At 40.1% G+C, this 24,406-nt stretch overlaps 1 protein-coding gene across 2 annotated transcripts in view; it reads left to right on the top strand.

Moving 5' to 3' along the window:
- LOC703026 (S-adenosyl-L-methionine-dependent tRNA 4-demethylwyosine synthase TYW1) overlaps nucleotides 1-24,406 on the top strand; it is a 250,211-nt gene that overhangs the window by 40,672 nt on the left and 185,133 nt on the right. For both annotated transcript variants that reach the window (XM_015133369.3, XM_077996645.1), the window contains exons 8-9: nucleotides 10,122-10,239; nucleotides 15,970-16,022. In XM_015133369.3, coding sequence (XP_014988855.1) covers nucleotides 10,122-10,239; nucleotides 15,970-16,022 — 171 coding nt within the window. The remainder of the gene's footprint in view (nucleotides 1-10,121; nucleotides 10,240-15,969; nucleotides 16,023-24,406) is intronic.

The following is a 24,406-nucleotide window of genomic DNA, read 5'->3' as shown; positions in this document are numbered from 1 at the left end:
AACCCTGTCTCTACAAAAAATACAAAAATTAGCTGGGTGTGATGGTGCATGCCTGTAATCCCAGCTACTGGGAGGCTGAGGTGGGAGGATCGCTTGAGCCTGGGAGGTGGAGGTTGTAGTGAGCCAAGATCATGCCACTGCACTCAAGCCTGGGTGATAGAGCGAGATCCTATCTCAAAAAAAAAAAAAAAAAAAAAAAAATTAAAAACTTTGTTTATAGTGGGTGAAGAGTTTGGGGTAATTTATGGGTATGTATTTTTCTTTGCTTTTTCATCTTATGGCCATTAGAGGGCACTGGAGAAAACATTAATGAAGGTTTCGGACATCCATGTACATTATTTTTTGAAATGTAATGAATTTGGGCTTTATGAGCTTTAAGCAGCTGGTTTGTGATATTTCAGCTTTCTCATAAAAATCTCTCATAAAATCATCAGATCTTTGGGAAAAGTACCTATTTTTTTCCAACTTTAGTATGACACGAAAATAAGCTGTCAGTTTTCGTTTTTCAGGATTGTTAGGTTACAGCAGTGTGTTCAAATAGATCTTGTTTTCGATTTATATGGGATATGGGATACTAAACTTGGCAATGGAGGTTTTACTGTTTGGCTTTTCTTTTCCTTTTCTTTTTCTGGCATTTTCTTTTTTCTTTTTTTTCTTTCTTTTTTTTTGACAGTCTCGCTGTGTCGCCCAGGGTGGAGTGCAGTGGCAAAATATCGTCTCACGGCAACGCCCCACCTCCCGGGTTCACGCAATTCTTTTGCCTCAGCCTCCTGAGTAACTGGGATTATAAGCGCCTGCCACCACGCCTGGCTAATTTTTGTATTTTCAGTAGAGACAGCGCCTCGCCATGTTGGCCAGGCTGGTCTTGAACTTCTGACCTCAGGTGATCCACCTGCCTCAGCCTCCCAAAGTGCTGGGATTACAGGTGTGAGCCACTGAGGCTGGCTTTTTCTGGCATTTTCTTTGGGGCTGGTTCACACATATTCTCTGAGTGCTTTCCACATGATCATCCATGACACACCACATGAAATTGCCTTAGTTGTTACTGTTGGGGGAAGTAGTATGTGCCAGTGCTTAAGAGTTGGGCTGAAGCACTGTCATTTTAAGACTGGTTTTTGAGTAATACTAACTTTCATGGAGTCATATGTCTCAGCTTGTGTATGTGGACAAATTATTTTACCCCTCTGTGCTTCCATTTTCTCATTTGTAATGTGGGATATAATAGTATCTGCCTTGTAAAGTTCTTATGTAGATTAAAACAGTTAATCCAGCCACATTGTATTTTCTTGTATAGTAGTTAATATATTTTTTATATAATAATACTATATTTTAATTCTAATTATATTCTAATTCTATTAGAATTAATATATAATCATTTTAGAATTAATTGTATAACAATTATATAATTATATTAGAATTAATTGTATAACAATTATATAATTATATTAGAATTAATTATATAACCATTATATAATCATATTAGAATTAATTATATAGCAAGTATATAATCATATTAGAATTATATAATAATTATATAATTAGAATTAGAACATATTAACTAATTATTCTAATATAATTATATATTATTAGTATAATATACAATTAGAATTAGAATATAATATTAACTAATTATTCTAATATAATTATATATTAGTATAATATATATAATTAAAATTAGAATATAATATTAACTATTATTCCAATGTAATTAGAATATATTAACTATAATAGTTAATAATTAGAATATAATATTAACTTATATAAGAATATGTCTTCAAATAGGATAGATTTGGTCCTACCAAAACACCACCATGGTATTCTATTTCCCTCCCTTTGTAGTAATATCTAAGACTTCTAGGACTGAAGATAATTTGAAGGATGAAAGTAGTTTCTAAGAACTAGAGCACTAAACTTTGAAACACTGGAATGTTAGGGAGACAGATGGAGATGTCGGGGGAATGGGGTGTTAGGGGTGGCATGTTTGGGAAACCCTAAACAGTTTGGTGTGCCTAGAGTTGAGTAGGGGTAGGGATGTGTGGAGCTGTGACATAGAGAAGGAAGATGGGGTAGGATCCTAGGGGCTTCTCAAGTCCTGCAGTGGAGGGCTGAGCTTTCTCCTGAAGGCAGTGGGAGGCAGTGGGAGGCAATGTGACTTGATTGAATAGGAGAATGGGTTAGGGGGTGTGGGGAGAGAGGAGAGTTCCAGTGTAGGTTTAAAATACTAAGAGGCTGGGTGCAGTGGTTTATGCCTGTAATCCCAGCACTTTGGGAGGCTGAGGCTGGTGGATCACCTGAGGTCTGGAGTTCAACATCAGCCTGGCAAACATGGTGGAACCTCATTTCTACTAAAAATACAAAAGTTAGCTGGACGTGGTGGCACACGCCTGTAATCCCAGCTACTCGGGAGGCTGAGGCAGGAGAATCTCTTGAACCTGAGAGAAGGAGGTTTCAGTGAGCCGAGATTGTGCCTCTGTACTCTAGCCTAGGCAATAGCCTGAGACAACCCTGTCTCAAAAAATAAAGGAAAAAAGGAGAAATCAAAATACAGACTAGATTATCTCACTCAATCCTCACAGTGACCTTGAGATAATCATACTATTATTATCTGCAATTTAGCATTTCACAGATAAGCAACTGAGGCTTAGGTTAAGCAATTTGTTGATCGTCAGGTGGCTGGTAAATTGACGGGCTCAAGCCTGGACTCCATCTGTCTGTGTCACTCCTCTTGGCTGCCTCCCCAGGGAAAAGTGTTTCTCAGAAGAGAAGTTGTAGTGTTTAGAGAACCACGAGTCAGGAGGAGCCTGATAATTTTTATATTGTTTATTTTCTCTTTCTCTTATGTTGTGATTTGTAAATGTAAAGCCTATTGCTACTTATTTTTTTTTTTTCCTGTAGTAAATAAATGTTGCTAAATGCTCCCCACAGCAATGTTCTGGCTAAGCAGACAAACACTAACATCAGCATCATTAATTTTGGAAATAAATGGCAAATGCCTGACGGTTACTCACTGGAGAAACATTTCAATTTACCAGCTATTTAAATTGCAGAAGGATCTCAGTATGTCCAGTTCTGATTATAAAGTTCTATTGGTATTGCAGTGGAATAACAGGAAGCTAGTTTCGGAATTATTTTTAAGGCTTTGGAGTGTTTACTTCACCTAGAGACAGGAGGTGATATGCTTTCAAGCCCAATATGCTGCCCTTAAACCGTCTGGACTCACCATGGTCTCTGTAGCTAGGAGCACTTAACAATGAGTCCCCACATTATCTTGTTAAGGTAGGTTATCCAAAATAGAATTACTGTGTCAGAGTAAAGCTCTTCACACGCTTGGACACACTGCTTTTCCACAAGTTCAAAAGGCATTTTTAGAATCCAGTATATACAAAATCTTTGAGTAATGGTGAAAATTGGTCATTTTAAAACTGAACCATGACCAGTGAGTGATATGTTGGAGATTCATTTATTAAAGAAATAGGATTCTAAATGTGGGGTTAAATTACAGCAGAAGTTATTAAATATTAATTTTTTTTTACTGTGACTCTTTTTCAGTGATATAATTAATTTTATTAGTTTAGATTAATATTAAAACTCTACTTCATGTATAATTAAACATAAAGAAGAGTTTTTTTTTTTTTTCTTTTTCTTTTTTGAGATGGAGTCTTGCTTTGTTGCCCAGGTGTGATCTCAGCTCACTGCAACCTCCGCCTCCCAGGTTCAAGTGATTCTTCTGCCTCAGCCTTCCGAGTAGCTGGGACCACAAGCGCATGTCACCACACCTGGCTGATTTTTGTATTTTTAGTTGAGGTGGGGTTTCATCATGTTGGACAGGCTGGTCTTGAACTTCTGAGCCCCAAGTGATCTGCCCGCCTTAGCCTCCCAAAGTGCTGGGATTACAGGCGTGAACCACCACGTCCGACCTGAGTTTTTAATATTGAAAGTTACCAGGTTTAGAATTAGTTACTGAAAGAAGTGTGGTCTAAATTTCCAGGTCTAGAAATAGCTGTCTGATAGTTTGGAGGCATTTCTTCATTTATTCAACCAACATTTTCTGAATGCCCACCTTGTGCGGGCATGGCTCCAGGCCTAGCCAGCTTGACTGTCTAGAAAAATGACCTCTAGAGAATTTGGGCATTCTATAGCCAATCTTTTATTTGAGACAGAGTCTGTTGCCCAGGCTGGAGTGCAGTGGTGCCATCTCGGCTCGTTGCAACCTCTGCCTCCCGGATTCAAGTGATTCTCGTGCCTCAGCCTCCCCAGTAGCTGAAATTACAGGCCTTTGCCACCACACCTGGCTGATTTTTGTATTTTTAGTAGGGATGGGGTTTCACCATGTTGGCCAGGGTGATCTCAAACTCCTGACCTCAGGTGATCCACCCACCTCCGCCTCCCAAAGTGCTAGGATTGCGAATATGAGCCACCACTCCCAGCCTAGCCAACCTTTTCTAGAAGATCGATAAGAAAAGGAATCACATGATGGTAAAAAAAAAAAGGATCAAACAATCAGAAAGACTCTTTCCTGGGAGAAATGTATGTTTTGGTAAAAAAGCTTGTTTCTTGTAAAACTCCTGTTTGTCAGTTTCCAACTATATAGCATTTTAAAGTCTTTAGCACATCAGTTTTTTGCCTTGTTTTTATCGTAGGCAAAATCGGGTGGTACTGTGGTTTCTGGGACGATGGTATCAAAATGAATTAAGTAGTAGTGTATGATTTAAAAAAAAATTTTTTACTTTTAGAGACAGGGTCTTGCTTTGTAACCCAGGCTGGAGTGCAGTGCTGTGATCATAGCTCACCGCAGCCTTGAACTCCTGGGCTCAAGTGATTCTGCCACCTCAGCCTCCCAAGTAGCTCGGATGACAGGCATGTGCCACCACACCTGGCTAATTAAAAAAAATTTGCCAGCCGCAGTGGCTCACACCTGTAATCCCAGCTCTTTGGGAGGCCGAGGCAGGTGAATCACGAGGTCAGGAGATCGAGACCATCCTGGCTAACACGGTGAAACCCCGTCTCTACTAAAAAAAAAATACAAAAAAATTAACTGGGTGTGGGGGCGGGCACCTGTAGTCTCAACTACTGGGGAGGCTGAGGCAGGAGAATGGTGTGAACCCAGGAGGCGGAGCTTGTGGTGAGCTGAGATCACGCTGCTGCACTCCAGCCTGGGAGACAGAGTGAGACACCGTCTCAAAAAAAAAAAAAAAAAAAAAAAAATTTGTTTTTTTTGTAGAGCTGGGATCTCACTCTGTCGCCCAGGCTGGTCCAACTCCTTGGCTCAACCAAATCTTCCTGCCTCGGTCTCCCAAAGTCCTGGGTTTACAGGCATGAGCCACTGCACCCAACCAGTATTGTATGATATTTAAAACAAAAACAAACAAACAAAAAACATTAGTACCACTGCTTTATTCCTATTATTCTATAAGATTCATGTAGTCCTGTCAGTTTGTAAAGAACGTTTTGTGTATTCATTGCGATTTTCATAAGTGCTTAGGAAGTTGGCTTATAATTGGCTTTCCTGTTTGCATGTCAGGCCACTGCAGCTTGGCTAGGACATGAGTTTTGTTTCAAGGCAAGTGTGATGGGTATGGGAGATGGGAGGAATGGAAGTGGAGGTTGGAGACAGGGAGACCATTTAGTTTGGCTTTTGCTGTCGTCCCTTAGGAGAAATCAAGGCCATGGACAAGAACGGTGGCATTGTAGGTGGAGAGAACAGTTATGTTAGGAAATGAAACCCTAGAACTGTTTTACTGGGCAATGGGCTTACTGCTGGATGTAAATAGAAACCAATACCATGGCACTGGCTTTGGAAAAAAGAAAGGCTTTATTGGGAGTCGACTGGCAAGGAGATAGGAAGAAACACTCAAATCTGTCTCCCTGAGCTGGAGACTGGAGCAGATGTTATAGGCAGAAGGATTACCATGAGGCAGTATAATTAGTGAAGTGTGATCTGATTGGATCTTGCAACGAAGTGATGCCAGGAGGTGTGATTTGATTGGAGCATGCTGTGAGGCGATGCCAAGACATGATCTGATTGGCGCATGCCCTGAGGTGATGCCGAGGCTTGCTTCTTAATTCTCTCTTTTCCCTGATCCTAGCCCTTTGGTTCTGCCTGTGGTTGACTTTTTAGTTCTGATTGCCTCTGGTGTCACACATTGGGTACACTGGGTTCATCTGTGCTCGAGTTACCTGACCTACAACCTGGGGGTTCATGGCAACTGAAATACAGCTTACAAGTTTACTACATGTAATTGAACCAGATTGGGCTGGTTATGTGGTTACAGAATTTGGCCACTCATCTTTAAATGGGATGGTACAGGAGAGGAAGAAATCAAGGTTGGCTGATTCTGGGATCTTACTTATTTCTATTTAGGTCATGTAACAACTATAAATGAATAAATACACAAAACTATATGGGTTGTTGTATTGTTATATTCTGGGCAGAGAGTAAACAGTGTCTGCACCTAGCAGATTAGAGTTAGAATTTGAATGGTGCATTAAACTCCCTTGCGGAGTATTATAAACCATTACATTTCTTTTCAGAAGCGAAGTTACTACTGCATATGGAAGATAGGATTGAGCTGCCTTAGAGGGAAGGAATGATGAATTTTGTTTGTCCTGAGTGCTCAAGACGTTTAATCATAGCCCTTATGACTGACTCTGGGGTTGCAACACTCACATTTTATAATAGATACTTTCTCTAGTGAAGGGACAGGGACAGTATTCCATGGCTGTCCTTTGGAGTCTGTTCATTTTGTAGGGGCCAGAAGTCTCTGTTTAAAACCCCAAGAGGATATCTGTGGAGCTTTGGGCATAGTGGTCAGAGGCCAGTGTCATGGGCCTGGGTCCAATTTTGGATTTATTTGGCCTTTGGGTTAAGCAAATAAGCCGTGATGTTTTGTGGTGACAGAGGCTTTTGAGGGCAAATACTGCCATCTCTCATCAATTTTTTGCATGATTTGTGGAGGAATTATAGAGACTTGCTATAGAATTGCTTCAGAGAATTTAAATGCTTTCAAGGTTGAGATTTGTTCGTTTTGCTTCACCACAAGACTTCTTTATCAAGCTCACACTTTTGCTTTTAGATTAAAAAAACAAAACAAACTACTTGGGTAGCTGAGGCGGGAGGATCACTTGAGCCCAGGAGTTTGAGACCAGCCTGGGCAACGTAGGGAGGCCTCATCTCGGAAAACAAAAGGCAAAGGATTCCTTCTATTTTAAACTATCTTAACAAAATAATAACTGGAGCCTTTTTATTTGTATAAAAGGCCTAGCATTAAACTAATTACATTTATTGGAAGAACAAATGATTGATGTTTGTTTATGAATTTTTTCAGCTCCATCCAGTAATGTGTAATTAAGAACTCTATTACTGGAAGCCAAAATGTTCATTTGCCTTGCATTTTGATTATATTTAGTAATTTGGAATGCTGACTTTTAGGACAGATAGGACTTAATGTGGCTTTTTTTTTTTTTTTCTCATTTGGTACATTTGATTCTCTAAAGTACTTTTTTCACTGATTTCCTATTTCAGAGCATGTCCCTGAAGTAACAGAGAATGTAGAGATATTGACTCCAAATTTCATTTACTTTCTGTGAGTGTTAATTTTTTTTTTTTTTTTTTTTTTTGAGGCAGAGTCTCTCTCTGTCGCCCAGACTGGAGTGCAGTGATGCAATCTTGGCCCACTGAAACCTCCGCCTCCTGGGTTCAAGCGATTCTCCTGTCTCAGCCTCCCTAGTAGCTGGGATTATAGGTGCCCGCCACCATGCCTGGCTAATTTTTGTATTTTTAGTAGGGATGGGGTTTCACCATGTTGGCCAGGCTGGTCTCGAACTCCTGACCTCAGGTGATTCCCCCTGCCTCGGCCTCCCATAGTGCTGGGGTTACAGGTGTGAGCCGATGTGCCCGGCCAAGTGTTAAAAATTTTAATCTTGTTTTACATTTTATGTATGGGGAACATTGAATGTTCTCAGAAGTACACAGAGTGATATAGTGAATTCTTATTACCTATTGCCTGGCCTCATCAACCAGCAACTTACGGGCCATCCTCCCCCAAGTACCCTTTGTATACCCCCTTCTGTTTTAGTTTGAAGCAGATCTGAGATCTCATCTGTGAGATATTTTCACGTTAAAGTAGAAGAGGTGTTACGGTGAGTCCATTCACTTATTCACCTGGGGGCTGGATGGCTGGACATTTAAAATAGGCACCAGGGGTGGTCTGGGGCTTAGTGGTAGGACCACTGCCAAAATGAGTTATTGTGAATTTCTGCAGCTGTCAGTAAGATTTGATGAGTATCTCCCCTAAAGTCTAACACAGATCTTGTGTGTTGTCTCTGAAATTATTATTTAGCACTCTACCATTCCCAAAAAGATAGGGAGATATATTTTAAAATATACACAAATAAACGTTTAAAAAGAGAGGAAGAAATCAATTGAAAGACGGAATGGGCCGGGCGCGGAGGCTCAAGCCTGTAATCCCAGCACTTTGAGAGGCTGAGACGGGCGGATCACGAGGTCAGGAGATCGAGACCATCCTGGCTAACCTGGTGAAACCCCGTCTCTACTAAAAAATACAAAAAAACTAGCCAGGCGAGGTGGCGGGCGCCTGTAGTCCCAGCTCCTCGGGAGGCTGAGGCAGGAGAATGGCGTGAACCCAGGAGGCGGAGCTTGCAGTGAGCTGAGATCGCGCCACTGCACTCCAGCCTGGGCGATAGAGCGAGACTCCGTCTCAAGAAAAAAAAAAAAAAAAGAAAGACGGAATGAGGGTCATCTTGTCATATCAAGCCAATTACAATGAATAGAAGACCAGAATGGTGCAAGGTTTTGTAACAGTAATCAAAGGTGTGCTGGTGAAATTTCCTGGTGGCCAAAGTCAACATGAAACACAATCAGTTTTATATTATCCTTTGGATTTCTTAAGTGTTTCTTTTTCTATCACTGAAGAAAAATATCCTGCATGGGATCTTCTAGAAGCGGACATTGGCCAGGAGTTTCAGACCAGCCTGGCCAACATGGCGAAACCCTGTCTTTACTAAAAATACAAAAAAATTAGCCGGGCATGGTGGTGCACGCCTGTAGTCCCAGCTACTCGGGAGGCTGAGGCATGAGAATTGCTTGAACCTGGGAGGCGGTGGTTGCAGTGAGCCAAGGTCGTGCCCCTGCACTCTGGCCTGGGTGACAAAGCGAGACTCCGTTTCAAAAAATAAAATAAAGGAGAAGGAGCCATTGGGAAGGCTGTTGGTGGTAGTGGGGTGACTTGGTCTCTGAGCTGATGGCTCTCAGGGTACCTTCGAGTACTTTTTTCACTTGTTTTGGGGGTTTAGAGATGTAATACCAGCAGCAGCTATAATTTATTGAACGCCTATTATACATCAGGGGTTGTGCTGTGATTTTATTTCATTTAACCTTCAACATATTTCTTCTCTATTGCTATTGTTATTTTTTTCCCTTTTCAGGTGAGGAAATGGAAATTCAGAGAAAATAAGCAACTTGCTGAAGTTAGGCAGCTATCTGTACTCAGATTGCTGAAAATGTTTGACACTTAGATAAGTGAATTGTAGATTTATGGTTTTTGGGTGTGTATGTTTGAGTATATAGTTACTTTGAACAAGAGCATCTTGGCATGTCTTTAGATTGTTGTCTCATTGTGAGTGTGTTCACTTTGGAGAGGACGGGTTTTGTGGGCCATGGTTCATAACAGCCCTTTTTAAAAAAAAATTTAAAAATTATTTATAATTATTTATTTTTTGAGATGGAGTCTTTCTCTGTTGCTTAGGCTGGAGTGTGGTGGTGTGATCTCGGCTCACTGCAACTTTCACCTTCCGGGTTCAAGTGATTCTCCTGCCTCAGCCTCCTGAGTAGCTGGGATTACAGGTGTGAGCCACCATCCCCAGCTAATTTTTGTATTTTTAGTAGAGATGGGGTTTTGCCATGTTGGCGGGGCTGGTCTCAATCTCCTGACCTCAGCTGATTGGCCTGCCTTGGCCTCCCAAAATGCTGGGATTACAGGCGTGAGCCACCGTGCCCGGCCTCATAATGGAACTTTTTTCTGATGCTAGGTGTTCATGATTGTGCTGTTATTTACATTGCACATTGCTAATTCTGGATTTCATTCTTTTTTATTTTAATGCAGAGAGAAAAGGAACAGCAGGAAGAGAAGTCTGGTTTGTTCAGGAACATGGGGAGGAATGAAGATGGTGAAAGAAGAGCTATGATAACTCCTGCTCTCCGAGAAGCCCTTACTAAACAAGGTGAAAATCTTCAAGAATTGTTGTTATATGACTATAGTCTTAGGCATTCTAATGTAATACCTAGAATGAAGTCTCTGTCTAGTTAGCTCAGCAGCTGTTCATAGCGGCAGATATAGCAGGCTAAAGATTCACCTTCTTATTTCTGCGGATCGCTTCTGTTGGCTGCCTGGACCAGTGAGTTACCTTTTTGCTTAGTTTATTGGGATATTACTATTAGTGTGGGTCAAGTTCACAGATCAAAAGTGCTGTCATTGGGAAAGCTATTAAAAATGCATAGAAAAGCTCATATGATATGAGACGGGGTTAATTAGAAGTGTTTTATGTAGAGTCGTCGTATCTGGATTTTTGTGGTCTTACCTTATTAAGGAGGTTATAGTTGCATGAGTGAGTAATAATACTAGTTTCCTGTGGAAGAAACAGTAGTAAAATGGGAATCAGTAGACCTACCTCCTTTCCTCCTTCCCCCTCCCCACTTCCCCTCTGTATTTATGAGAGACCTTTTATGTGACAGTCTGACAATGCAGAGAAACACAGGAAACTGTATCTTCTTCAAGGAACCGTCAGTCTGGTGCACTAGAGAAATATATATATATATATATATATTTGTATTTTAATATCTTTGTCTATATTTTAATTAGGGTAGATTATATTAATGTGATTTCATTATAGATTTAAATTTATCTTGCTATTTTCTATTTCATCTGCTTTTTGATTTCCCTTTTCCTGTTTTTCTGTGTTCTTTCAAATTAATTCCATTTTTAAAAATGACTCTATTTTATATTTTTGTTTGCTTACTAGCAATAACATTTTTGCTAATAGTTGCTCAAGGTTTTACACTATACCTCTTTTTTTTTTTTTTTTTTTGGAGACAGAGTCTCTTTCACCCAGTCTGGGGTGAAGTGGCATGATCTTGGCTCACTGCAACCTCTGCCTGCTGGGTTCAAGTGATTCTCCTGTCTCAGCCTCCTGAGCAGCTGGAACTAGAGACTATGCCACCATGCCCAGCTAATTTTTTCGCCATGTTGGCCATGCTGGTCTTGAACTCCTGGCCTCAAGTGATCTGCTGCCTCAGCCTCCCAAAGTGCTGGGATTACAGGTGTGAACCACTGCACCTGGCCTACACTTTACTTTATCACTTCATAGTATATCTTTGAGTGATGTTATCTCACTTAATGTGTAGAAGAACCTTACAATACTATACTTCCATTATTTCTTTCTTAACCTGTATGTAATTTTTATCACACATTTTACTTTTACTTTTGTTTTTTAGTTGAGTAGGGTCTTGCTCTTTTGCCTAGGCTAGAGTGCAGTGGTATGACCATTGCTCACTATAGCCTTGAACTCCTGGGCTCAAGGAATCCTCCTGCCTCAGCCCCCTGCACAGCTGAGACTACAGGTATAAACCAGCACACTGAGTGTTTTATGTATCCTCTAAAGCCTACACTTTATTATTATTTTTTCTTCAACAAAAATATCTATTTTTATGTTTAATTCAATCAAAGCATCTATTATGTACTAAAGATTTATATACTTACAATCTTAGAATCTCATATATTTACTTATATAGTTACCATTTTCGGTACTCATGTAGTTGCCATGTTCTATTCATGTAGATCTGTGTTCCGTCTGGTATCCTTTTCCATCTGCCTGAAGGACTACTTGTTTTTTTTTTTTTTTTTTTCTCTCATTTAAATTTACCTGTGGCAACTCCAAGGACTTTTTAAACATCTCTTATAGTGCAGGTTTGTTGGTGATGAGTTCTTTCAGCTTTCATATATCTGAAAATGGCTTTACTTTGCCTTCATTTTCTATCACTGTGTCTTCAAGTTTAGTAATTTTTTGCTGAATATAGAATTGTAGGTTGACGGCAGTTTTTTCTTTCAGTACTTTACGGATGTTACTCCACTGTCCTCTTGCTCACATTGCTTCTGATTAGAGTTCAGCAATCAGTCATCCTTTTGTTTGTTCCTTTAAATAGGATCCTCCTTCTCCCAACCCCCTGCTACTTGGAAGATTTTCTCTTAATGCTGATTTTGAGCATTTTCATTATAATGTGCCTCAGTGTAGTTTTCTTCGTGTTTTTTTTATTTGGGTTTTGTGGATTTATGGTCTTCATGAAATTTGGACAAATTTTGGCCATTATTTCTTCAAATATTCCCCCCTTCACCCACTTGCTTCCTAGAAGACTACAATTATATGTGTAATAGCCTGCTTGAATTTGATCTACAACTCATTCATGTTCTATTCATTTTAAAAAAATTCTTTCTTCTGTCTCACTTTTCATTTTGGATAGTTTCTATTGCTATGTTTTCAAGTTCAGTAATCTTCTGTAATGTCTCATCTTCCATTAATCCTATTTAATATAGTTTTCAACTTAGACATTGTAGTTTTCATTTCTAGAAGTTCAGTTTGGGGCTTTTTATATTTTCCATATCTATTACCTTTTTGAGCCTGTAGAATACAGTTATAACTGTTTTATTGTCCTAATCCGCTAATGTCTTTGTCATTTCTGGATCAGCTTTGGTTGATGGATTTTTTTCCCTCATTGGTCATGTTTTCCTGTCTGTTTGCATGCTTCATATCTTTGATTGGATGTCGGACCTAATTTTACCTTATTAGGTACTGGATATTTTTATTTTTATTATTTATTTATGTATTTTTGAGACGGAGTCTCACTCTGTCGCCCAGGCCAGAGTGCAGTGGCGCGATCTTGGCTCACTGCAACCTCTGCCTCCTGGATTCAAGCGCTTCTCCTGCCTCAAGTGATTCTCCTGCCTCAGCCTCCTGAGTAACTGGGCGCCCACCACCACGCCTGGCTAATTTTTCGTATTTTTAGTAAAGATGGGATTTTACCTTGTTAGCCAGGATGGTCTTGATCTCCTAACCTCCTGATCTGCCCACCTTGGCCTCCCAAAGTGTCGGGATTACAGGCGTGAGCCACCGCACCTGGCCTGGATATTTTTATATAAACACTCTTATAAACAGTTTTTTGTTTTTTTTTTTTCTGGGATGAGGTTAAGTTACTTGGAAATAATTTGAGCTTTATATCTTACTTTTATAGCTTCTTAGATGATGAGACAAGAGCCGGCTCAGTATAGGGCTAATTATTCCTCACTATTGAGGCAAAACGCTTCTATGTAGTCTACCTAATGCCTTGTGCATCTTTAGATTTATAGTCTGACTGTCAGAAACAGTTACAATTCTCAGCCTGCTGTAAGCATCAGGCATTACCCCAGTCCTTCCCTTCCTCTCTCCCTTTTTTCATTTGGGATAGTTTCTTTTTTTTTGTTTTTTTGTTTTTTTTTTGAGATGGACTTTCGCTTTTGTTGCCCAGTCTGGAGTGCAGTGGTTTGATCTCGGCTCACCGCATCCTCCTCCTCCAGAGTTCAAGCGATTCTCCTGCTTCAGCCTCCCTAGTAGCTGGTATTACAGGCATGTGCCACCATGCCTGGCTAATTTTTGAATTTTTAATAGAGGCAGGGTTTCACCATATTGGTCAGGCTGTTCTTGAACTCCTGACCTCAGGTGATCCACCCGCCTCCGCCTCCCAAAGTGCTGGGATTACAGGCGTGAGCCACCACACCCATCCCATTTGGGATAGTTTCTATCACTGTGTCTTCAAGTTCTGTAATTGTTTCTTCTCTAAATGTCTAGTCTTCCAGAAATGGTTCTTTCCCATCCTTGAGTAGTGTTTCTCTTGTGAATGTGCTAAATAGTACTTGGGCAAATACTTGAGAGAAATCCCCTGTAGACTCTTGGAGTCTCTTCATAGGTTTCATCTCTCTAGCTTTCAATCCTGCAAACTGTAGCCACCTTTGTCATCTGTTCCATTTTCCAAACTCAAGAGTCCACTGGGCTTCGCTTGGGTAGTCTCTCTTTGCTACATGGCCTGGAAGGTTTCCAGACAGTAAGCCGAGGTAATGGGAGGGCTCACCTTAATTTTTTCCTATCTCTATGGAATCACCATCTTTTGTTGCCTGATGTCTCATGTTCTGAAATCTGTTGTTTCATATATTTTGTCCATTTTTTGGTATTTCAGGTAGGATTGTAAATCCTCTCTGTTACTCCATCTTGGCTAGAAGCAGAATTCCACACAATGATTTTCAGCAGTTGTACACTGTTGGCTTATATTTGTGCTGTGGTCAACTACAGATCTCTCCATCCTGTAATGTACAGTTTTTTTCTTTACCTAAATGCAAAATTTATAGAAACCTATGTATCTTGGGAGAGAAAAATACAAAGAGTTAATGTTGTAGAGGATGATTTCTATGATAGTATGAACAATATAATATGGAATTCCAAGAGAAGAACTAGAATTTCCTCTGGGGATCTTTTAAATGCATATTTGGTATCAGAGATTAGTTATTCAATTGGACTCAGTTCCACCTTCGAGTACATAAGCAGTCCTTTGTTTATTTATATGCAAGGTGTTTACATAAATGTAGAAGAGGATAAAAGACAAAGCCCTGTAAATGTCGCCACTGGAGACTTGTAATCCAAATTGACATTGTTCCAATAATCATCACAGTGTGAATATGGATGTTTAACCAGCCACTGATCCACTTACGCTATCATCCAGACTGTATTTCTCCATTTGCCTTATTTGCCTGCAAGAGTCTTTTTGTGTGAGCGACTCATGATAATTGTGGCTTATTACCTGAAGCCTCATGAGAAACGGTATTGAATGCTTTCTGAAATCAGAATGTACTACTTGTTTGTACTACTAGTTTGTTTAAAAAGGAAATGAGATTACTTTGGCCTGGCTTTTTCCATGCTTTTCATGTCCTATGTAGCTCAAAAATGTGAAATGATAGGTTGTATGGCTACTGAGAATTCACATTTCAGATGTAGTTCCTAGAATTTGATTTTTCTGTCTTTGGGTCAACATTACTTTGTTTTAATCTCCCATTGACACCTGGTTCTTCATCTTCTTTCAAAGATTACTGATGATAGCTTCCCATTCATTCATTTGAAATATATTATTACTTTTGTTTTATGGCCCAGCATGCCGTTCATTTTTATAAATGTTTCACTGGTCCATGAAAAGAATGTAAATTCTGTAGTTGGTGAGTGCAGGGCTCTGTGTATTTTTAGTCCAGTTTATGTGTTGTGTTGCTTACATCTTTTAGAGTTTTACTGAGTTTTTACCTATGAGATCTGTTAGATACAGAGAGGTTAAAATCTCCTCATATAATTTTTGGATTAATTTATTGTTTCTTGATTGGGTGCAGTGGCTCATGCCTGTAATCCCAGCACTTTGGGAGGTGGAGATAGATGGATCACTTGAGGACAGGAGTTTGAGACCAGCCTTGCCAACATGGTGAAACCCCATTTCTACTGAAAATACAAACAAATTATCCTGGCAGGGTGAAGCACAACTGTAGTCCCAATTATGCAGGAGGCTGAGGCATGAGAACCGATTAAACCCAGGAGGCAGAGGTTGCAGTGAGTTGAGATTGCAACACTGCACTCCAGCCTGGACGACAGAGTGGGACTGTCTTTTAAAAAAAAAGAAAGATCCTTTCTTTATGTATTTTGAGTCTATGTTATTAGATACATATACATTTTAAATTGTTTTCTCATCTTGCTGAATTAAATCTTGTTTTCTGCCATGGGTTGGTTGACTGCAATAATTTAGCAAAAAAAAAAAAATTTGCTAAATTTTAATGTCACTTTTTGATATGACACTTTGGATCAGTCCAACTTTGTGTTCCCTGCTTTTCCACTCAGGTTATCAGTTGATTGGGAGCCACTCTGGGGTGAAGCTTTGCAGGTGGACAAAGGTATTTTTTTTGTGTTTATTAAGTATGTCTATTATATGCAACTTTTAAATAGCTATTTTTATACACTGTCAATAAATTTACTATTTAGAGGTACAATTTACATTTAATATGCACAGATTTTTAAATGATTTTTTAAAATGAGTTCAGCAAATTTTGATAGATGGTAGACCCTATATTCACCAACTCCAATTAAGATATAAGCTGTTATCCCCACCCCAATGAATTTATTGTGCCCATTTCCAGTCAATAACTCCCTTTCCCTAGGGAATTATTGTCCTAATTGCTATTATTGTTATTTAGTTTTGCTTTTTTAGAATTTCATAAGAGTGGCCAGGTGCAGTGGCTCACGCCTATAATCCCGGCACTTTGGGAGACCAGGTGCACGTATCATTTGAGGTCAGGAGTTCGAGAGCAGCCTGACCAAAATGGTGAAACCCTGTTTCTACTAAAAACACCAAAATTAGATGTGGTGGTGGGCGTCTGTAATCCCGGCTATTCGGGAGGCTGAGGCAGGAGAATCGCTTGAACCTGGGAGGTGGGGGTTGCAGTGAGCCCAGATCACGCCACTGCACTCCAGCCTGGGTGATAAGAGTGAGACTCCGTCTCAAAAAAAAAAAAAAAAAAAAAGATAAAGAATTTCCTAAGAGTGGAATCATGTAATGTGGAGTCTTTTGCAACTGGCTTCTTAAACTCAACATACTTTTGAGATGCATCAGTGTCGTATCATGTAACATGTATCAGTAGTTCATTCACTTTTATTGCTCAGTAGTATGCCATTATATGAATATACCAGTTTTTAAAAATCCATAAATAGACATTTGGTCTGTTTTTAGTTTTTGGCTATTATGAAAAAAAGTACTGTGAGCATTCTTCACAAGACTTGGTGAATGTGAATTTCAGTTTTCCTTGGGTAAATGCCTAGAAGTGCAATTGTTAAGTCACAAAGTCGGTATATATTTAACTTTAGAAGAAACTCCCAAACTGTTGTCAGTGTGGTTGTACTACTTTATACTTGCTCAGCAATTTATTAAAGTTCCATTTGTTACACATTCTCACCATCCTATGGTATTGTCTTTTAATTTTAGGCATTTTCATGGTTGTGAAATGGTACTTCATTGTGGTTTTTTTTTTTGCTTTTTTTTTTTTTTTTTTTTTGAGGTGGAGTCTCGCTCTGTTGCCAGCCTGGAGTACAGTGGTGCAATCTCGGCTCACTGCACCCTCCACCTCCAGGGTTCAGGTAATTCTCCTGCCTCAGCCTCCCAAGTACCCACCCAGCTAATTTTTGTATTTTTATTAGAGATGGGGTTTCACCATGTTAGCCAGGATGGTCTCGATCTCCTGACCTCATGATCCGCCCACCTTGGCTTCCCAAAGTGCTGGGATTACAGGTGTGAGCCACCACACCCGGCCCTCATTATGGTTTTAATTTACATTTTGCTGGCGATGGTTGATGGGTAGGAACTTTTTTTTTTTTTGTTTTTTGAGACAGAGTCTCGCTCTGTCACCCAGGCTGGAGTGCAGTGGTGCGATCTTGGATCACTGTACCTTCCGGGTTCAAGTGATTCTCCTGTCTCAGCCTCTCGAATAGCTGGGATTACAAGTGTGTGCCAATATGCCCAGCTAATATTTGTATTTTTGTATTTTTAGTAGAGACGGGGTTTCACTACGTTGGCCAGGCTGGTCTCAAACTCCTGACCTCAAGTGATCCACCTGCCTCAGCCTCCCAAAGTGCTGGGATTACAGGTATGAGCCACCATGCCCAACCAGGAACATCTTGTGTTGTGCATATTGGCTGTTTATACTTGTGAAATGTCTGTTCACATCTTTGTTCAAACTGGGTTATTTGACTCTATATTATTGATTTCTAGAAGTTCTTTATATGTTGTGGATGTGAATCTTTTGTCGAATGTGCACTGTGAATATTTCTCTAGACTGTGGCTTTTCTATTTCCATAAAGGTATCTTTTGAAAATTTTAATTTGGATACAGTTCACTACATCATATTTTTTCTTTTATGGTTAGGGTTTTTTGTATTTTAAGAAATTTTTGCCAACCATAAGGTCACAAAGATATTCTAGATTTTCTTCTAGAAGCTTCGTAGTTTTAATTTTTTTAAAGCAGTTTTTTATAGTTTTAATAAATTAGTCTCTTACTCTTTTAGATGTGTTAAATATACATTTTCACATGTCAGCTTACAATCTTCAGTGCTGCTTGGCTCTTTGTTTAATAGAAACTAATCTCTGTGGGAAATTCATTTTAAGGAAGACACTTACATATGCACAATGCATGCAAACAGATAACAGGGAATAGTAAATATCACTTCCGTTATATTTTTCAGTATCTTCTCAGTCAATGAAATGGCATGGTAACACAGTTCCAATGCAGTACATGTGAACGGCAACACAGAGATGAAAGCATCCCTGCTTACCATGCCAAACTGCTGTATGCCCATCCCACAGAGTTGCCTCCGTGTTCCTTGCATCATCCCATAAATTACGAGAGTAGGCTTCTTTTAATACGTTCTTTCTCTTATAAATGTGTAAGAAAATAATAGGTACGGGCGCGGTGGCTCCCGCCTGTAATCCCAGCTCTTTGGGAGGCCGAGGCGGGAGGATCACGAGGTCAGGAGATCGAGACCATCCTGGCTAACACGGTGAAACGCCATCTCTACTGAAAATACAAAAAAATTAGCCGGGCGAGGTGGCGGGCACCTGTAGTCCCAGCTACTCGGGAGGCTGAGGCAGGAGAATGGCGGGAACCCAGGAGGCGGAGCTTGCAGTGAGCCGAGATCGCGCCACTGCACTGCAGCCTGGGCGACAGAGCGAGACTCCGTCTCAAAGAAAAAAAAAATAAAATAATAGGTAGAGAAGAAAAATAGTAAAATAAGGTAGTATTAAAAGTGTTAATGGTGTAAAAACCCATAAGAATCAGAGAAATCGTATAGGGCACAGGATCCTGTCCTGCACCACAGGTTTGATTTTTTGTTTTGTTTTGTTTTCTTTTTTTTTTTTTTTTTTTTTTTTTTTGAGATGGAGTCTCGCTCTGTAGCCCAGGCTGGAGTCCAGTGGTGCGATCTCGGCTCACTGCAAGCTCCGCCTCCTGGGTTCACGCCATTCTCCTGCCTCAGTCTCCCGAGTAGCTGGGACTACGGGTGTCCGCCACCACACCTGGCTAATTTTTTGTATTTTTAGTAGAGACGGAGTTTCACAGTGTTAGCCAGGATGATCTTGATCTCCTGACCTCGTGATCCTCCCGCTTCGGCCTCCCAAAGTGCTGGGATTACAGGTGTGAGCCACCGCGCCCCGCGTACAGGTTCGATTTTTGTCTGTCATTTTTCTTTAGTTGAAAATGATAAATTCAGTTTCTTTTTTCACTGCCATAGCAGGTCTTTAATTTTGATACAGAAGTTAGATAAATATATTGTCCCCAGACTTCAATGTGTGTATTCCTAGAGCGGTGGCAGGAGCTCATCAGGGGCTCAATGACTGAGAGGGCAGACAGATTTGCTTAGGCGGATTCCTCCTAAGCACCCTGTGTGGAAGAAGCCAATTTTTAAAAAATTGTTTATTTTTTTGAGGTAGCGTCTTGCTCTGTCATCCAGGCTACAGTGTAGTGGTGCAATCTTGGTTTGCTGCAGCTTCCCACCTCCTGGACTGAAGCCATCCTCCCACCTCAGCCTCCCAAGTGGCATGCCACCATGCCCAGCAAAAAATTTTTTTGTATTTTTTGTAGAGACAGGGTTTCGTCATGTTGCCTATGCTAGTTTTGAACTCTTGGACTTAAGCGATCTGCTTGCCTTGGCCTCTGAAAGTGCTGGGATTATAGGCATGAGCCACCTCGCCTGGCCCTGTGTGTAGTTTTAACTTTTATGTTTGGGCCTGTGATTCGTCTTGAATTAATTTTTATGAATGGTGTGAGGTAAAGGTCAAGATTTATCCCACCTCGGCCAGTATGGATATGCAGTTGTTTTGGCACCATTTGTTGAAGACTTGTCAATCTAAATAACAAACAGAGAAGGGCTCTCTAGAAGAAAATGATGGTTATTTTGGAATAGAGCATTGCAATGGGAATATGCAAGCCACAGTAAACTGTGTTTTCGGGGAGGTACAGGAAGACAAAGTTTAATTTTTAATTTTTTATGAGTTATTATAAGTTAATGAAGACACTGTTTTTTTTTTTTTATTTTTTGTTTTTTTAGACAAGGTCTCACTCTGTCACCAGGCTGGAGTGCAGTGGTGTGATCTCGGCTCACTGCAGGCTCCACCTCCCAGGTTCACACCATTCTCCTGCCTCAGCCTCCCACGTAGCTGGGACTATAGGCGCCTGGCTAATTTTTTTTTTGTATTTTTAGTAGAAACTGGGTTTCACCTTGTTAGCCAGGATGGTCTCGATCTTCTGACCTCGTGATCCACCCGCCTTGGTCTCCCAAAGTGCTGGGATTACAGGTGTGAGCCACCGCACCTGGCCAAAGACGAAGATTTTTAAAGGAAAAAATGAGGAGGATTATGTAATTGTTTTGAAATAATTATCCTTGGCTGCAAAGATCAATAACAAGGGTGATGGCAGTCCGAGGGTAGGCTGGCAGTTGCTGGGCAGATGACGTTGGCAGATAAGCATTTTTCTGTGTAAGGTTGTGGTAGCCTTTGAGCAAAGTTGTGGTTTTTGTAGAATCTTTTTTATTACCAGGCATACAAGATAACTCTCCTCATGGTCTTCCCTGCCTCTGCTTTTCTTAATATTGGTAACTCCATTTTGATTTTGACAACTTTTACATTTCTTCCTTTTGATCAGGATCTTTCTCAGAAAGCATGACTGATCATTCATCCTGTACTTATGTTTGTTTGTTTATTCTTTTGAGACAAAGTCTTGCTCTGTCACCCAGGCTGGAGTGCAGTGGTGTGATCTCGGCTCCCTGCGACCTCCGCCTCCTGGGTTCAAGCAGTTCTCCTGCTTCAGCCTCCCGAGTAGCTGGGATTACAGGCGTGCACCACCACGCCTGGGTAATTTTTGTATTTTTAGTAAAGATAGGGTTTCACCATGTTGGCCAGGCTGGTCTCGAACTCTTGATCTCAAGTGATCCACCTGCCTTGGCCTCCCAAAGTTCTGGGATTACAGGTGTGAGCCACCGCTCCCGGCCCTGTAGTTAAGTTTTTTTTTTTTTTTTGAGACTGAATCTCACTCTGTCTCCCAGGCTGGAGTACTGTGGTGTGATCTTGGCTCACGGCAACCTCTGCCTCCCGTGTTCAAGTGATTCTCTTGCCTCAGCCTCTGGAGTGGCTGAGATTACAGGCAACGGTCACCACTCCCAACTAATTTTTATATTTTCAGTAGAGACAGGATTTTGCCATCTTGGCCAGGCTGGTCTCGAACTCCTGACCTCAAGTAATCCACCCGCTTCAGCCTCCCAAAGGTGGGATTATAGGCGTGAGCCGCCGTGCCTGGCCCAGATTAAAAGTTTAAAAAGGGAAAATAAAAGGTAAACTTAATAGTAATATGACAACGTCAGTTTGCATAATGGCTTTGAGTTGTAAATCTAGGCTTAAAGAAAACCAATTGAATAAGTCAAATCACCATAGGGAATTAGGTGAGACCTGCTGTAACCTTATGGCCTGTATTGTTTTATGTATATGGGTTTCAGCTTTCCCAGAGGAATTTATCCAGGTACAGCTTGTAATATGAGAAATTGCACAGACATTTTCTTGTTTAATGAATCGATACAAAAATATTTCTTTAAGTTAGGTTTTGTTAAGTTACCAGCAGAGGCTATTGATTATAAAATTTCAATTACACTATTAGTCTGCCAAGTGAGCAGAGTAGCATTAAGAGGGGTAAAAGTCTCATTATGGTATGAAGTCTTATTCTAACCTCCTGGAGAAAGCTATTTACACTGTGAAAATAGCAACTTTTTCTTCTGGTTTGTAGTTTGAATATCTTTGGTCATGACATTAGGCAGTTGGGTGAACATTTTTTGTGGTTCATAAATCAGACATGAGGCTTGTTTCTTAAAATTTATCTAGTTTCAGCCGGGCGTCAGTTGGTCACACCTGAAATCCCAGCACTTTGGGAGGCCAAGGCTGGCAGATCACTTGAGGTCAGGAGTTCAAGACCAGCCTGGCCCACATTGTGAAACCCTGTCTCTACTAAAAATACAAAAGTTAGATGGGTGTGGTGGTGTGTGCCTGTAGTCCCAGCTACTCGGGAGGCTGAGGCACGAGAATCACTTGAACCCGGGAGGTAGAGGCTACAGTGAATCATGATTGCACCACTGCACTCCAGACAGGTCGACAGAGTGAGACTCTGTCTCAAAAAAAAATTATCTAGTTTCAGCTAATAAAGCTTTATAAGCCAGCTGGAGAATTGTGACCAAGTATTGGAGGAAATTAGAAGAATTCAAGATCTAGTCCAGTCTACACGTAGATAACAAGAACTTTAAAACAATGCACAGGGCTACAATCTATAATAAGAATAGGTATATTATAGTTTTTCTATGGAGACATAACTTTTTCCTCCCACGTTGATCACACAGGAATCTCAGATTTAAGAACCTCCTGAGCTAGGAAGCCAAACCAGGGCATCTTACATACAATCTTAAGGATCTTGGGCCTTCCAGGAAGTGACAATTTTTACTGACTCATTGCAAGTCTGGGAACTCTGGAAGCCAGGCATTCAATGCACATTTTCAAATAAGACATTTCAGTCAAAGCCTTGCTGGTATATAACCAATGTGTATATTTCCAGCTGTATCCTGCTTGAGAGCAGATTTTTATTGAATTTGTATAAATAAAAATAAGAATACAAATCGTTTGTGAATTTTGGGAGGAATCCAATAGGGAGGAAAAGCAAATGGTTCCATCTTTGTTCACAAAAGTATACTTTACCAAATACTATATATATATATATATATATAAAGAATCTATTATATATAAAATATATATATAATAGACCTATGTTATATATGTCTATAATATATATTATATATATTATAGATAGCTTATGCAAGAAAAATGTCTTAAATCTGTTAGACAAAATATTTAAGTAAAGAACCAAAAATGAAAAGTCACAAACACATTATTGTCATCAATTACTTCATTTGAAGTCATTAAATTTTATTTTGTTTGATCTTGATTAGCAATTTTATGGAGTCAGATGCAGTACCATTGTACTACGAGGTTGGCCATTGACAGTTTTATGCACCAATCAGTTTCTTTGATATATTAGAGTTCTGGAAGTTGTCATTTAGTCCATTGATCTTAAAGTTATCAGAAATGTGTTCAAGAATACTTGTTGGGCTGGGTGCGGTGGCTTACCCCTGTAATCCCAGCACTTTGGGGAACCGAGGCGGGCGGATCACGAGGTTAGGAGTTTGAGACCAGCCTGGCCAATTTGGTGAAACCCCGTCTCTACTAAAAATACAAAAACTAGCTGGGCGTGGTGGCGTGTGCCTGTAGTCCCAGCTACTTGGGAGGCTGAGGCAGAAGAATCACTTGAACCCGGGAGGTGAGGTTGCAGTGAGCCGAGGTCGCGCCACTGCACTCCAGCCTGGGCAACAGAGCGAGACTCCGTCTCAAAAAAAAAAAAAGAGTACTTGTTAAAGTCATTTCCGTAAAAAGCAGTTTTGGAATGTAGCTGATTGCAGATGTTTTCAGAGAATAATTCAGAACAGTAACAGTGGTTGACAACAACAACTTAGGAAAGCCATGGTTAAGATCCGATGAAATTTCCCAATTGATAAGGAATTTATTTATTTCTTACATGCAGTGTTTTAAGATAACAACCTGGATCATAGGGCCATCAGACTTCTATACATTTCATATAATCTTTAGAATATTCACATTAATAACATATCCATACAAATACAACTTTAAAAAGAAATCAATTATGACTGATAACATATTATATTTTAATGAATTTATATACTTTTTAGAATATTTATATGAATAACATACCCACAAAAATAACTAAAAGAAGAGCTAATATTACTTATTTGTCCATGTATTCCGTATAATGTTTCAAAAAAGATGAATCATTTAATATCTCTATAAGATGTGACATACATTACTTGAAGCTTTTCAGGGGCATAACTGGACAATCATAAAGTTAATTTTAGGTCAGAAAGAATTTTGGATTTTGATTCTGTGGAAACCTGCCAGAGGTGCCAAAAGGTTCAAAACACTTGATCAAAACAGAATCACAGGTCACTCATAAATAGTAGTTACTCATTTAATCAGAGTGATAATTAAAAGACTTCAAAAGCAATATGGAAATTTACATGGATAGAAAAACCTTAACCTGGCCTGGCGCGGTGGCTCACGCCTGTAATCTCAGCACGTTGGGAGGCCGAGGCAGGTGGATCACAAGGTCAGGAGTTTGAGACCAGCCTGACCA

The sequence above is a fragment of the Macaca mulatta genome, chromosome 3 (assembly GCF_049350105.2).
Source record: "Macaca mulatta isolate MMU2019108-1 chromosome 3, T2T-MMU8v2.0, whole genome shotgun sequence".
Classification (NCBI taxonomy): Eukaryota; Metazoa; Chordata; class Mammalia; order Primates; family Cercopithecidae; genus Macaca; species Macaca mulatta.
This window is presented reverse-complemented; position numbering and strand designations above follow the sequence as displayed.